The sequence below is a fragment of the Pristiophorus japonicus genome, chromosome 13 (assembly GCF_044704955.1).
Source record: "Pristiophorus japonicus isolate sPriJap1 chromosome 13, sPriJap1.hap1, whole genome shotgun sequence".
In the NCBI taxonomy this organism is placed as follows: domain Eukaryota; kingdom Metazoa; phylum Chordata; class Chondrichthyes; family Pristiophoridae; genus Pristiophorus; species Pristiophorus japonicus.
This window is the reverse complement of record NC_091989.1, coordinates 19,507,823-19,522,605: the sequence shown is the minus strand read 5'-3', so window position 1 is coordinate 19,522,605 and position 14,783 is coordinate 19,507,823. Positions and strand designations below refer to the sequence as shown.

Genomic DNA, 14,783 nt, shown 5'->3' with positions numbered 1-14,783 from the left:
CTCTCCCAGAACCGGTTTCAATGCCCCAGGAATTTGAATCCCTCCCTGTTGCACCACTGCTCAAGCCACGTATTCATCTGCACTATCCTGCGATTCCTACTCTGACTATCACGTGGCACTGGTAGCAATCCCGAGATTACTACTTTTGAGGTCCTACTTTTTAATTTAGCTCCTAGCTCCTTAAATTCGTTTCGTAGGACCTCATCCCTTTTTTTACCTATGTCGTTGGTACCAATGTGCACCACGACAACTGGCTGTTCTCCCTCCCTTTTTAGAATGTCCTGCACCCGCTCCGAGACATCCTTGACCCTTGCACCAGGGAGGCAACATGCCATCCTGGAGTCTCGGTTGCGGCCGCAGAAACGCCTATCTATTCCCCTCACCATTGAATCCCCAATCACTATTGCTCTCCCACTCTTTTTCCTGCCCTCCTGTGCAGCAGAGCCAGCCACGGTGCCATGAACTTGGCTGCTGCTGCCCTCCCCTGATGAGTCATCCCCCTCAACAGTACCCAAAGCGGTGTATCTGTTTTGCAGGGGGTTGACCACAGGGGACTCCTGCACTACCTTCCTTGCACTGCTCTTCCTGTTGGTCTTCCATTCCCTATCTGGCTGTGGACCCTTTCCCTGCGGTACGACCAACTCGCTACACGTGATACTCACGTCATTCTCAGCATCGTGGATGCTCCAGAGTGAATCCACCCTCAGCTCCAACTCCGCAACGCGGTCTGTGAGGAGCTGGAGGCGGATACACTTCCCACATACGTAATCGTCAGGGACACCGGAAGTGTCCCTGAGTTCCCACATAGTACAGGAGGAGCATAACACCCGACCGAGCTCTCCTGCCATGACTTAACCCTTATATACACTTAAATTGGCAACAACAATGTTAAAAGTTACTCACTGATATAGAAGAGAAAAAAGAAAAACTACTCACCAATCACCAGCCAATCACTTACCCTCTTGGCTGTGACGTCACCTTTTGATTTCTTTCTACTTCTTTTTTGCCTTCTCCCTGTAGCTGCACAAGTCACGCCTTTTATGGGCCTCTCCACGCACCTCCTCGACGCTGCTCCCGACTGCCACCGACACTGGGCCCCGGACTCCCTGCTGTGCCTTTTATAGGCCTCTCCACGCACCTCCGACGCTGCTCCCGACTGCCGCCGACGCTGGGCCCGGACTCCCTGCTGTGCCTTTTATAGGCCTCTCCACGCACCTCCTCGACGCTGCTCCCGACTGCCCATGAATGGGCCCGTATAGTCTACATGCACCCGCAACCACGGTTTGGTAGGCCAGGGCCAGGGACTCAGTGAAGTCTCCCTGGGGGCATTGCTGAGTTGGGCACAAATGGTGCACCTTCGGACTCAGAGCTCCACGTCCGCGACAATACAAGGCCACCAGACGTGGGATCTGGCTATGGCCTTCATGAGAACGATCCCCAGGTGCTCGCGGTGGAGCTCCCGGACAAATGCCTCTCTGCCTCGCAGAGGCATGACTACTCGGCTGCCCCACATCAGGCAGTTTGCTTGCAGTGATAGGTTCAATCTCTCAGGTGGTCTACACTCTCGCGTGGAGCGTCTGAGTTGTGATTCAGTTGTTTGCCTTGGTGTCTGTTTTTCTTTGGCTGTGGTTGCTGGTATCTCGCCTGGGCTGTCTGTTTCGATTGGTGTGATTGTTGTTGACTCGCCTGGGCTGTCTGTTGGGATTGCCCTTTCCTCAGGTTGTTCCCTCTGTCTGTCCACCAGGTGTGGTGCGAGTTCCATATTGTAGTCTGCCTCTGGTTCGGCAGTGTTGTTGGTAAATCTGCTTTTGACTTGGTCTACATGCCTCCGGCAGGTTTTGCCATTGCCCATTTGTACTACCAGTAGCCTGTTTCCTTCCTTGCCCGTTACTGTCCCTGCAAGCCATTTGGGACCCCTGCCATAGTTTAGTACAAACACTTTGTCCCCTATCTCATTCCATCTCCCCCTCGAATTTCTGTCATGGTACTCAGTCAGCTTACGGCGCTTTGCCTCAACAATTTCGTGCATGTCTGGGAGGATTAATGAGAGCCTTGTTTTTAAAGTCCTTTTCATCAACATTTGCGCGGGGGGGATCCCAGTCAGTGAGTGCGGACGAGATCTGTATGCCAGCAGCAGTCGTGACAGGCAACCCTGCAGCGTGGGATTTTGGATTTTAAGCATGCCTTGTTTAATGATTTGCACTGCTCTCTCTGCCTGGCCGTTGGAGGCCAGCTTGAACGGTGCCGTCTTGACGTGATTTATGCCGTGGTCAATTATAAAGTCTTGGAATTCTGCGCTGGTGAATCACGGACCATTGTCACCGACCAATATGTCAGGGATTCCGTGCGTTGCAAACATGGTTGCGAGGCTCTCCACAGTGGTGGAGGTTGTGCTCGAGTTTAAAATGGTGCATTCGATCCAGTTTGAAAATGCATCTACATCTACGAGGAACATTTTGCCCATGAATGGGCCCGCATAGTCTACATGCACCCGCAACCACGGTTTGGTAGGCCAGGGCCAGGGACTCAGTGAAGTCTCCCTGGGGGCATTGCTGAGTTGGGCACAAATGGTGCACCTTCGGACTCAGAGCTCCACGTCCGCGACAATACAAGGCCACCAGACGTGGGATCTGGCTATGGCCTTCATGAGAACGATCCCCAGGTGCTCACGGTGGAGCTCCCGGACAAATGCCTCTCTGCCTCGCAGAGGCATGACTACTCGGCTGCCCCACATCAGGCAGTCTGCTTGCAGTGATAGCTCATGCATGCGCCTGTGAAAGGGTTTTAATTACTTGGGGCAGGCATCGCGAGCCTCTGCCCAGTCACCGGTTAGGACGCGTCTTTTTACTGAGGATAACGTGGGGTCACTGGCCGTCCAGGCTCTGATTTGGCGAGCCGTCATGGGCGAACCTGTGGACTCAAAGGCATTGATTGCCATGACTATCTCACAGTCCTGTTTGTCAGACCCTCCCGTGGTCACCAGGGGTAGCCTGCTGAGCGCGTCGGCACAGTTGTCTGCGCCTGGTCTGTGCCTTATGGTATAGTCGTAGGACGCCAGCATGAGTGCCCATTGTTGAATTCGCACCGAGGCGTTGGCATTTATTGCCTTGCTCTCGGATAGAAGGGATGTGAGGGGCTTGTGGTCGGTTTCTAACGCGAACTTGGCCCCGAGAAGGTATTGGTGCATCTTTTTGACACCGTAGACGCATGCGAGCGCCTCCTTCTCTACCATTCCGTACCCGCGCTCCGCCCGCGAAAGTGACCTGGAGGCATAAGCTATGGGTTGGAATTTGCCCCCACTATTGACATGTTGCAAAACGCACCCGACCCCATACACTGACGCATCGCATGTGAGAACTAGCTTTTTACCTGGGTCAAAGAAAGTCAAAACACTGTTGGAACACAGAAGGTTGCGCGCCTTACTAAAGGCGCGTTCCTGGGCGTCCCCCCAAAACCAAACGCACCCCTTCCTGAGTAGCACGTGGAGAGGCTCCAGCAGCGTGCTTAAGTTCTGCATAAAGTTCCCAAAGTAATTGAGTAGCCCGAGAAAGGCGCACAGTTCTGAGACATTCCGGGGCCTGGGTGCCAGGCGAATTGCTTCTGTTTTGGACTCTGTTGGGCGGATCCTTTTGCCCAAAACTTCAAACTCGGGTGCGAGAAACAGGCACTTGGATTTCTTGACTCGTAGGCCTACCTGATTCAACCGCTTTAGTACTTCCTCCAAATTACGGAGATGGGAGTCGGTGTCCCTGCCCGTGATAAGTATGTCGTCTTGAAATACAACCGTCCCCGGGATGGGCTTGAACAGACTCTCCATGTTGCGCTGGAATATGGCAGCTGCCGACCTGATGCCGAATGGGCATCGATTGTACATGAAAAGGCCTCGATGTGTGTTGATGGTGGTGAGTAGCTTGGATTCCTCGGTCAATTCTTGCGTCATATACGCAGATGTGAGGTTTAGTTTTGAGAAAAGTTTACCTCCAGCCAATGTGGCAAATAAGTCCTCCGCTCTGGGCAGCGGGTACTGGTGCTGTAGGAAGACTCTGTTTATGGTAGATTTGTAGTCCCCACAGATTCGTACGGATCCATCAGGCTTCATGACTGGGACGATGGGACTTGCCCAGTCGCTAAATTCCACAGGTGATATAATGCCTTCCCGCAGAAGCCTGTCTAGTTCGTGTTCAATCTTTTCCCTCATCACATAGGGTACAGCTCTGGCCTTGTGATGGAGAGGTCTAGCATCCTGTGTGATGTAGATTTTGACTTTGGCTCCTTTGAAAGTGCCCACACCTGGCTGAAAGAGATGTTCAAATCGCTTTATAACTGTTGAGCAGGAGGTCCGTTCCTCTAATGACATGGCATGGACATCATCCCATTTCCAGTTTAGTTTTGCCAGCCAGCTTCTCCCCAGCAGTGCTGGGGGGTCTCCGGGGACAATCCACAAGGGAAGTCGGTTCACTGTCCCTTTGTGTGTGAGAGAGAGCATGGCGCTGCCGAGGACTGGTACGATTTCTTTGGTACAGGTCCTTAGTTTGGTGTCGACCCTTGTGAGTTTTGGTCTGTCTCTTTTATGCGGCCACAGTTGTTCAAATTGTTGAGCGCCCATGAGAGATTGACTCGCTCCCGTATCCAGCTCCATGTTGACAGATATCCCATTGAGTAGGACCCTCATCATTATAGGAGGCGTCCTGTTGTAGGAGCAGTGACCATTGATCGTGTTGACCCGCTGTACATCGGTGTCCCGGGTATTGTCCCCACTTTCCGACCCATCCGATTCATATACCAGCCGAGCTGCCGTTTTTTTGCACATGCGGGCCAAATGCCCTGTATATTCACAATTTCTGCAAACAGCCTGCTGAAATCGACATCCCCTTGACGAGTGCCCACCCCCACACCTCCAGCACAGACCTGTTCCATTGTTCAAAGTGTTCCCAAAGAATGAACTGCGTCTGGCTGATCTCTCTTGAGCTTCTCTCAGTTTGTAGTTGATTGCTCGCATTGTGGGTTGGTGAGGTGTGAACGGCCGTTCCTGTGGCCCTTGATAGCTTCTGCCTGCTGTCGAGTGCCTGTTCTCCCGGTTTTGTCTGTGTGTGGGGCTAGCAGCTTGTTAAGTGCTGTGAACTTCTTGTTCCGATATTTCGTTAGTTGTCGTACCTGCATTGTAAATCAACCTCGTTTCTTCTTCCCCTACCAAGAATGTCTGTGCAACCAGTGCTGCTGCCTCTAAGGTCAGGTTCTTGGTCTCTATGAGCTTTCGGAATATGCCTGCGTGGCCTATTCCTTCAATGAAAAAGTCTCTCAGCATTTCTCTCCTCAGTTCATCGGAGAACTCAAATAAACTAGCCAACCTCCGAAGTTCCGCCACGAAGTCGGGTATGCTCTGGCCCACACAGCGTCTGTAGTTGTAGAACCTGTGTCGGGCTATGTGTAGGCTGCTCGCTGGCTTCAGGTGGTCTCTTACCAGTGTGCTCAATTCTTCAAACGACTTGCTTGCTGGTTTCTCGGGTGCTAACAGATCCTTCATTAAAGCGTATGTTTTCGAGCCACAGCTGGTCAAGAGATGGGCTCTTCTCTTGTCTGCCTTATCGTCGCCTAACCAGTCTTTGGTTACAAAGCTTTGCTGGAGCCTTTCTATAAAGTCCTCCCAATTGTCTCCCGCATTGTACTTTTCATCTGATCCGTTGTTCGCCATTCTGTGGATTCTGTAATCCCGTAACCCGTCGCCACTGTAAAGTCCTGTCCCCTCAGTACAGATTCACACGAGGCATGTAGTGAAGTCAAGGTCACTCTGGACCTGCACCTTTTTTTCACAGCTCTGGAATGCTGCACTTGCCTGAGACCTGTCCTTAGATACCTGTCTCTTGCAAGTGCACCCCTGGTGGTAAGGTATGCTGGTGGTTACAGGTCATATCTTATTACAGTCATGTATAGCATATTAGGATACAGTTATATATAATAATGTAAGATACATGACAATAAATACAAACCAAGCATTTCAGATCACCCAGCTTGGCTTTGATATGTGCCTCAAAAGTTAAAGAATCAAAGTGAACGAAACTGAATCAGTTCACATTTTGGTGACCAAACTTGGTTAGCTTGACTGGTGTAAAGGCAGTTATCAGTGTGCATCATGCTATGTAAAAAAGCTGTTTGCTTCTTACCAAAGGTGTTCTTTCTGCTGATAGTGTAGCCTGTATTCTGGAAGAGTAGTTCCTAGTAGAGGAGTCCATAAACTCAGGGGCCAATCCACTGGACCATAGAATTTTATTCCAGTTTATTTGGCTCACATCAGATGATAGGTTCTTTGACATATCTATGCAACAGCAAATGTTGGATTTTAATACGCAGACAAATAACTCAGTAATGCTGCACTAAATATTGCTACAATAGGAAGTTGTATACGCAAGTATCCCATGTCCAAACTCATTGCCTTTCCAATCCACACAGTGGATTTCCTCACTGAGCTGAATTTATTTTTATAGATTGTATTTAGACATGTTTTGCTTATTTTAAGTTCACAGCAATTTCCTCAATTTGTTGACTGCAAGATAATTTACAGAAGACAATGATCCTTTCACATAGGGAGTTTTTTCTTACTTGGCCCAACTTCAGACTCAAATATAATTCTACATATGAAAACATTTTAGTTTGAAGTAACTGGTCAGGGACTAGTGGAGGTTTTAAAACATCAAGTTCCCCAGCGGTAGAGCAGTCTACTCTGCCAATACGCTGTGCCATGGAAGGGAAGAACTTCAAATTCAAAACTCATTGAATATCCAGTCCCAGCTATAATATGGGGGAAAGTTGGATTAGAGAGTAACCTGGTGGTCCTAATACTCACCACTAACTAGACAATTGCTGAGAAATACTAGCAGGGCTTGGGAACAATGAATGGCCCTGACATGCAAAATAAATAAAAGAAAAACGGGCTAAAAATAATGCAGCATTTAGTTTTTCAAATAAGTTATTACATGAGGCCTAATAAGCTAAAAATATTGTGGTTGAAAACAAAGGTAAGAGTTTATGAAGCGATGATTATCCCCATATTATTATGCAGCTCTGAGTGTTGAAACATGAGAAAACTTGACAAGCAAAACTACGATGTAAATCAAGAATCAAGAATGATAAAACAAGAACAGAGCTTGAACAAGAAACAAATGCTTATGTAGAAGATCAAAGAAAGACCACTGCTATGTTTTGGGCTTGTTTCAAGAATGGAAACATCTAGAATAACTGGATCAAGAAGCCAAGGAAGGCCAAGGAAGCACTGGATAGACAATCCAGAGTGGCTTGTCACAGAAAGGGATACAGACGATTGGAGTGATCGGCCTAGTTTAGAACAGTGGAGTGAATTCATTCTGCCCCATCATCGCAGCTTAGCTGATGGACGGGAATTTAATCGTAGTAGTAGTAGGCTTTTCAACATTCATTTGAATGGATATTTTAGAGTCAAACCACTGGCAAATATACCTTGGTTATTTGGAAGTTCATCTGCTTGGATGCTTTGAATCTAAGCTTTTTTGCACTGCGAGGTTAAGCAATCTGTCAGAGGTTAGAAATGACAATTTACAATGCATCTGTCTCTATTCGTAAACTCAACTCAGGTACTTGAACAAACTTAACATCATTTCAGATCTATGTCACAAGTTGGCTTGACTGCTTGACTGTATACTATTCATGAATTATACAAACAGCATAAATCTGTAACTAAAATAGCAATGAACACTGAATAATAAGAGGCAACCTCTCCCAGTTCATATTTTCAGTTTGAGCGAGAAGTCACAAAGGGGGCTAGAATCAAGGACTAGGGTGCAGAGCTTTTAGCAGGGGTTGAACATCAGTTTTGACAATTTAAATTGGAGAACCCTTGCTCATCCATGACTTGATGTTGAGGAGCAGTCAGATGGCCTAGTAGTGGTTGTGGAATTGAGTGTAGTGGTAAATAGGTAGAGCTGGCTGTCTTCAGCGTGCATATAGATACTGACTCTATGCCTATCGATGTTGTCACAAGGATCAACATGCCGACAATGTTATGGTTGTGCAGCGTTTATGGTACTGAACTAGCAACCCAGAAGTCATGAGTTCAAATACCACTATGACAAGTTGTGAAGGCGAATTTAATAAGTTTGGTACTTGTGGGCCAACACAGAAGAAACAAAAAATGACCATGAAGGTTGCTGGGTTTCAAGCTGAATATTTCAGGAAAAAAACTAACACTGCGAGATACCTCACTCCAGTAAGATCTGGCCCTATGTATTTGTGTTCAACAAAGTAGCACTGGCCTGAAAATAAACAATGCTGGAAGTGTACAGCCCAATACGATGCTGATTGATCTGCTTATACATTTCCAGCATTTTGTGCTTTTATTTCAATTTACATCATACATGGCTTTCTTTTTGTCTTTGGTATTGCTAGTTATTATTTTCTTCCCTTCTCTGTGTACTTCTATAAAGACACAGATACAAAATCAACATGACTAAAGTGAGACCGATGAGAAGACATTTTTCCATCCCCACCAGAGAGTGGTATTCATGATAACAGATTGCCAGCAATACAAGCTACAGCAACTAAGTCCTTCAAGAAAAAGCTGGGTAAATATCTAGTTTGGGCTGGGACTTGAGGCTCCTGGGGATAATTACGAGCAGAGACAAGCAAGTACTCCATGGAACGATTTTTATGCTGTTGGGAGCAAAGGAAATGGTACCAGTCGGAGTTGAATAGTGGAAGCCTGGGGACAAAGAGATGTTTTAGAGGTTTGTTTGATAACCTTTGAGGGTTGAGCAGAAAATCTACAAAACTTTCTTTCCCTTGTGGGATTGGAATAATTATCACATAATTGATACATGCATTGTGACAAAAAGTGTCCGTGTCGCCTCACATGACAGGAAGGAGTATGCTACAAAGATAGGCTTTGCAGCCTGAACTGCATTGTATGTATTACAGGATTCAGCGCTACACAATGGTTGACTATCATTTATGCTATGCAAGAGTTACCTTCAAACTGAATGTTAAGACTTCTGTTGATAAACATCGCTGGGATTCAAATGCGACTACAGAAGTACAAGGTCAGCAATTCATCACTGCAAAACTCAGCTATTTATCAGCATTCTGACATTCCGGCACACACTCACCAGGCATCTGCCTTTTATCCACTTCTCTGCTTCTGATACTGTCATTGGTTCCTCGATCAGTGAGGTTCAGGTACTCCCTGAGCAGCTGGCTCAGCTGCCTGTATGCATCTAGAAGATCATCTGCATACAAAGACAGCAGTAAAAACCCAGATGTACAGACACTATTACTTTAACTCTTTGAGGGGTCCAGCAGAATTTAAGCAACAAAACTTTGAAGTGAGTGATAGCATTTAGCTGTTTGTTAAGTCATATTCCTAATTTTTGTGCTTATTTTTTCATTTATTTTTACGAGTAACTCTCTATCGTGTGAAACGAAAGATGTGCTCACTTTAATAACTACGCTAGTTCAGAATAATTCCGAATTGACATCGTTGAGCTATGATGAGAGGCTAGTGAAAGAAGATTGGAGACAGGGGACATGATCCATTTTTTTAAATAATGAAGAAATTTATTGCTATGGAAGTAGAAACATATTCATGCAAAGGCAGGATAGAAGAACCAGAGGATGTGATTATTGGCTAAAGAAATCATAAACTAAACTCAATTCGAGGAATAACTAGAATCGGGACAGACTCAATGCAATGGACACTGGTTCAGTTTAAGCATTCAAAAAGGAACTGGATAAATTCTTCATTCAGTAGATAGAAATTTGAGGAAGAAAAAAGATTTAAAATGATCAGATTGAGTCCTGAGATGAGACCTAGATAAGAGAACAGGGTGAAGGAACTTTTCTCATCTAACATTAAAACTGTGGTCTATTGCATTCCATGGAGGGCCTTCCTAGGGTTCCAGCAGCATTGGAGCCATATCATTATTTTGGTGAGTTAAGGAAATTGGCGCAGGTAAGGAAATCGGCGCAGGTAAGTGCAGCAGATGCCCGGACAGCAGCAGCAGGAGAGGTAAGAGAGAGGGGGGAGGGGGTGGGGGGAAGTCTTTCGGGTATAGTTTGGTGCAGGGACTGGGAGGGTGGAGGCCATTTGGCCTGGGATACGTGCGGGGGGAGTGGACCGGGAGGCCACTCAGCCAGGGCTAGGTGCGGGACCGGGAGGGAGGAGGCCACTCGGCCAGGGCTAGGTGCGAGACCGGGAGGGAGGAGGCCACTCAGCCAGGGCTAGGTGTGGGACCGGGAGGGAGGAGGCCACTCGGCCAGGGCTAGGTGCGGGACCGGGAGGGAGGAGGCCACTCGGCCAGGGCTAGGTGCGGGACCGGGAGGGAGGAGGCCACTCGGCCAGGGTTAGGTGCGGGGAGGGAGGGAGGAGGCCACTAGGCCAGGGCTAGGTGCGGGACCGGGAGGGAGGAGGCCACTCGGCCAGGGTTAGGTGCGGGGAGGGAGGAGGCCACTAGGCCAGGACTAGGTGCGGGACCGGGAGGGAGGAGGCCACTCGGCCAGGGCTAGGTGCGGGACCGGGAGGGAGGAGGTCACTCGGCCAGGGCTAGGTGCGGGACCGAGAGGGAGGAGGCCACACGGCCAGGGCTAGGTGCGGGACCGGGAGGGAGGAGGCCACTCGGCCAGGGCTAGGTGCGGGACCGGGAGGGAGGAGGCCACTCGGCCAGGGCTAGGTGCGGGACCGGGAGTGAGGAGGCCACTCGGCCAGGGTTAGGTGCGGGGAGGGAGGGAGGAGGCCACTAGGCCAGGGCTAGGTGCGGGACCGGGAGGGAGGAGGCCACTCGGCTAGGGCTAGGTGCGGGGAGGGAGGAGGCCACTCGGCCAGGGCTAGGTGCGGGACCGGGAGGGAGGAGGCCACTCGGCCAGGGCTAGGTGCGGGACCGGGAGGGAGGAGGCCACTCGGCCAGGGCTAGGTGCGGGACCGAGAGGGAGGAGGCCACACGGCCAGGGCTAGGTGCGGGACCGGGAGGGAGGAGGCCACTAGGCCAGGGCTAGGTGCGGGACCGGGAGGGAGGAGGCCACTCGGCCAGGGCTAGGTGCGGGACCGAGAGGGAGGAGGCCACACGGCCAGGGCTAGGTGCGGGACCGGGAGGGAGGAGGCCACTCGGCCAGGGCTAGGTGCGGGACCGGGAAGGAGGAGGCCACTCGGCCAGGGCTAGGTGCGAGACCTGGAGGGAGGAGGCCACACGGCCAGGGCTAGGTGCGAGACCTGGAGGGAGGAGGCCACTAGGCCAGGGCTAGGTGCGGGACCGGGAGGGAGGAGGCCACTCGGCCAGGGCTAGGTGCGGGACCGGGAGGGAGGAGGCCACACAGCCAGGGCTAAATGCGGGACCGGGAGGTAGGAGGCTACTCGGCCAGGGCTAGGTGCGCGACCTGGAGGGAGGAGGCCACACGGCCAGGGCTAGGTGCGGGAGAGCGGACCGGGACGCCACTCGGCCAGGGCTAGGTGCGGGGAGTGGGACCGGGAGGCCCTTCGGCCTGGGATAGGAGTGGGTATTGGCACTGGCATTGGGGGGGGGGGGGTACTTTAATAATTTAATGAAGCTAAGCTGCTGCAATGTATTTTAAGGTGCTTGTGAAGTTGCTGCAATGTGTAATGTGCTTGTGCAGGTTGCGAGCTGGCTGTATCTTTCACTTTACAGCCTCAGCCCGCATTGTGTCCCTGGTTACCGTGGCAACCCGGTCTTTTTGGTGCAGATCAAGGCTCCACCCCCAAAACTAAAGGACAGGCTAGGTTGCGTCAAAATGAAGAAATCAAACGGGGAAACTTGCAAAAATTTTTTTGACGTACTGGGGTCCCAAAAAAACGGTCGTAACTTTTCAAGTACGCCAAAAAAAAGCTTTGGGGAAAATTGAGCCCATAGTCCTGAGGGAAAAATAACTATTTCTCATTCCTATTTTCAGAAGGAGCCAATCATCCCAGGCATGTGTTATAGGCAGTGGACTGGTAATTGGAAAATGATTCACAGGTGACACATACGAGGAAAAAATCTAAACAAAATTTTAAAAAGATGTAAAATGTAAACCATAATGTTAAATTCCTGATTTCAGTCACATCAGTATGAGAAATTGTGGAATGGAATCCTGATGGCCCAGCTTTAGAGTGTCATCTGCAGAGGCGTGGGAAAGACCTCTTAGCCATAGAGAGACTCTACTTGGGGCAAGGAGAAGAAACAACTGGAAAAAAGAAATGATACCCCGACAAGATGAATAGTAAAGGATTTCCTTTACAATACAGCTGAACTCTGAACAAAATGGCAAACAGGGCTTTCGACAGGACTAATTTGGAGCCAATAGTCTTTGCAATTGTCTCTCTCCAACAATGAACTAACAAAGAGCCAAGTCCCTTACCAGTGTTAATCACAGCATCAAAGTATCCGGGGTATTTCTGGTTCATCGTGATATAGCTTTCAACTCTGGATGTGGCAAAATCGATTTGTGATTCATTGTACAGCCCTCTCAGCTGCAACCGTTTCACGTGCACTTCTTTATTCATCGGGATCAGCAGAATGTATCGAGGATCTAAGTATGTCTTCTTCAAGCTATGTACTCCCTATTCAATGGTGGAGTTAGACAAAAACAATTTACAATTCTACTTCCTTCCCATTCTAATCAGCACTCAGCTTTCTTGGATTTATTTTTTTTTAAGTGGAAGGTGAGTTAAGTTAATGCAGCTATGTACAGTGAAGAGCCAAGGTTCATGGTGTAGAGCTGCAAGTAAAGAGATGTGGTGAAACAGGAAATACTGATTAGGTGTCACCAAGTTCAGGGTTAAAAGCTTGATGTTGTAAGAGGAAGGAAAGATAAGGAGTACCATAATGTTGAGATTGTGGTTGAAAAAAGAAAGAGCTTTCATTTGTATGACACCTTATCACATCCTCAGGACATTCCTATGAAGGTTACGACCAATGAATTACTTTTGAAGTGCAGTTACTGTTGTTATAAAAGCAAACATTGCAGTCATTTTGTGCACAGTAAGGTCCTACATGAGATACATGACCAATTCATCTGTTTTTGGACTGTTGTTTGAGGGAGGAATGTTGGCCAGGACATGAGGAGAACTGCCTGTTCTTTTTCAAATAATGCCATGGGATCTTTCACATCCACCTGAACATGCTTGGCTTAACATCTCATCCAAAACATAGTACCGCCCACAACATTGTTCACCCTTTGGTACTGCGTTAAAGTGTCAGTCTAGATTATATGCTCAAGTCCATAGGGAGGCTTTGAACTCATGAGTTTCTAACTTAGAAGTTAGAGTATCACCAACTGAGTCAAGCTGGTTGAGTGTGGACGTAGGGAGGCATATTTTGGAGTTTAGAAGGAATGAGAGAGAAAAGTTCAGAGAAGCAGTGACCAGAGCAGAATTGTTAAAATAAGAAAAATGAAATGGGGAGAGATTTGAGGCTAGACATTAGAAGGGAATCACCCATCAGATGCAAACTCTGGCCAGAATTTTGTTTACCTGGGCAGGTCATGTGCAGGCGGTTGGCGTAGTGAGTTGAGACTCCGTTTCTCATTTCATGCCGCTCCTCAGGGCGACTTTCCCTTAATGGTGCCTATTAAGGCAGACCTGCGTGTTACCCGGCCCTATTAAATGATGCGTGTCTGACGATGTCATTAATGCCTCATTTCCAGATGGAATATTTAAAGGAACCTTAGCGACATTTCATTTGAAGGTTCATCCAGAAGTGTGCAGGCACTGCATTAGAGCATTTAGTTCTCGCTAAACCTTGAAAACATGACAGCACAGAGGCAGAGGGCTGCACCCAGGTTCTCAGATGACTCCCTCCATATGCTCGTGGAAGGAGTGAAAGCACGCAGTGAGCTCCTTTTCCCTTCTGATAGGCGCAAGAGACCTCCCCAGCAGACCAAACGAGCCTGGCTGGAGATAGCAGAGGAGGTGAACCGCAGGGGTGTTGTGAGGAGGACCTGTGCGCAGTGCCAGAAGCACTTCAATTATCTCATTAGATCAGGAAAGGTAAGTGCAAAGCCACATTCAGCTTCATCCTGCTGTGCCTCTCACCACATCCCCATCACTTTGTCTTCCCAAGCCTACCCCTGCACACCATTACTCACACCAACATACCTTGCACGCCCACCCATCCATCTCTATCTACATTATCACATCCCCTGACTAACCACCCCTCACACTTGCCCTCATCCTAATGCAATCATACTAAGTTACGCCACACAAGGAGGCCATTTGGCATTGACACCCCACTCCCTCATAGTCGCCCCCTACAGATGTAACCCATCCATTCCTTACACATTCCATTGTTCTCACTCAAACTTCTCTTTTTTCCTTCCTTGCAGGAGAGGAGAACCCACAATAAGAGGAAGAGGGAGAGAACCAGAGGTGGCCCTTCATCATTGATCATGTTAACTGCAGCAGAGGAGGTCACTCTGGAGATCGCAGGAGTTGCAGAGCAGCTGGTGATGGGAGATGGAGAGAGGGAGACATCTCAGCAACTTGGTGACAGAATTACATCTCATACATGGCATACAGCAGTCACTTATATGGGGACTCATGTCAGTAGCCAGTGAATGTTCATCACGTGCATAATGGTATCTGTACCATTCTTGATATGACATTTCTAAATCATCTCTTTACTCTCCCACAGATCCATCAAGAGCCACTGCCCTGCCCTCACCCCAGCATCCAGGAGGAAGAGGAAGGCGACTCCTCAGAAGAGCTTCCAGCCTCTGAGCATGCACTGTCAGCAGACATAAGCACACCCAGCAACAGCGCAGATATGCACACC

General features: G+C 48.8%; 1 protein-coding gene across 2 annotated transcripts in view; it reads right to left on the bottom strand.

Moving 5' to 3' along the window:
- The window catches only part of lrguk (leucine-rich repeats and guanylate kinase domain containing), a 161,564-nt gene that overhangs the window by 58,444 nt on the left and 88,337 nt on the right, over window positions 1–14,783 (bottom strand). For both annotated transcript variants that reach the window (XM_070897192.1, XM_070897193.1), the window contains 3 exons: window positions 12,370–12,571; window positions 9,132–9,251; window positions 6,162–6,313 (listed from right to left, as the gene is read on the bottom strand). In XM_070897192.1, the coding sequence (XP_070753293.1) occupies window positions 6,162–6,313; window positions 9,132–9,251; window positions 12,370–12,571 (474 nt within the window). The remainder of the gene's footprint in view (window positions 1–6,161; window positions 6,314–9,131; window positions 9,252–12,369; window positions 12,572–14,783) is intronic.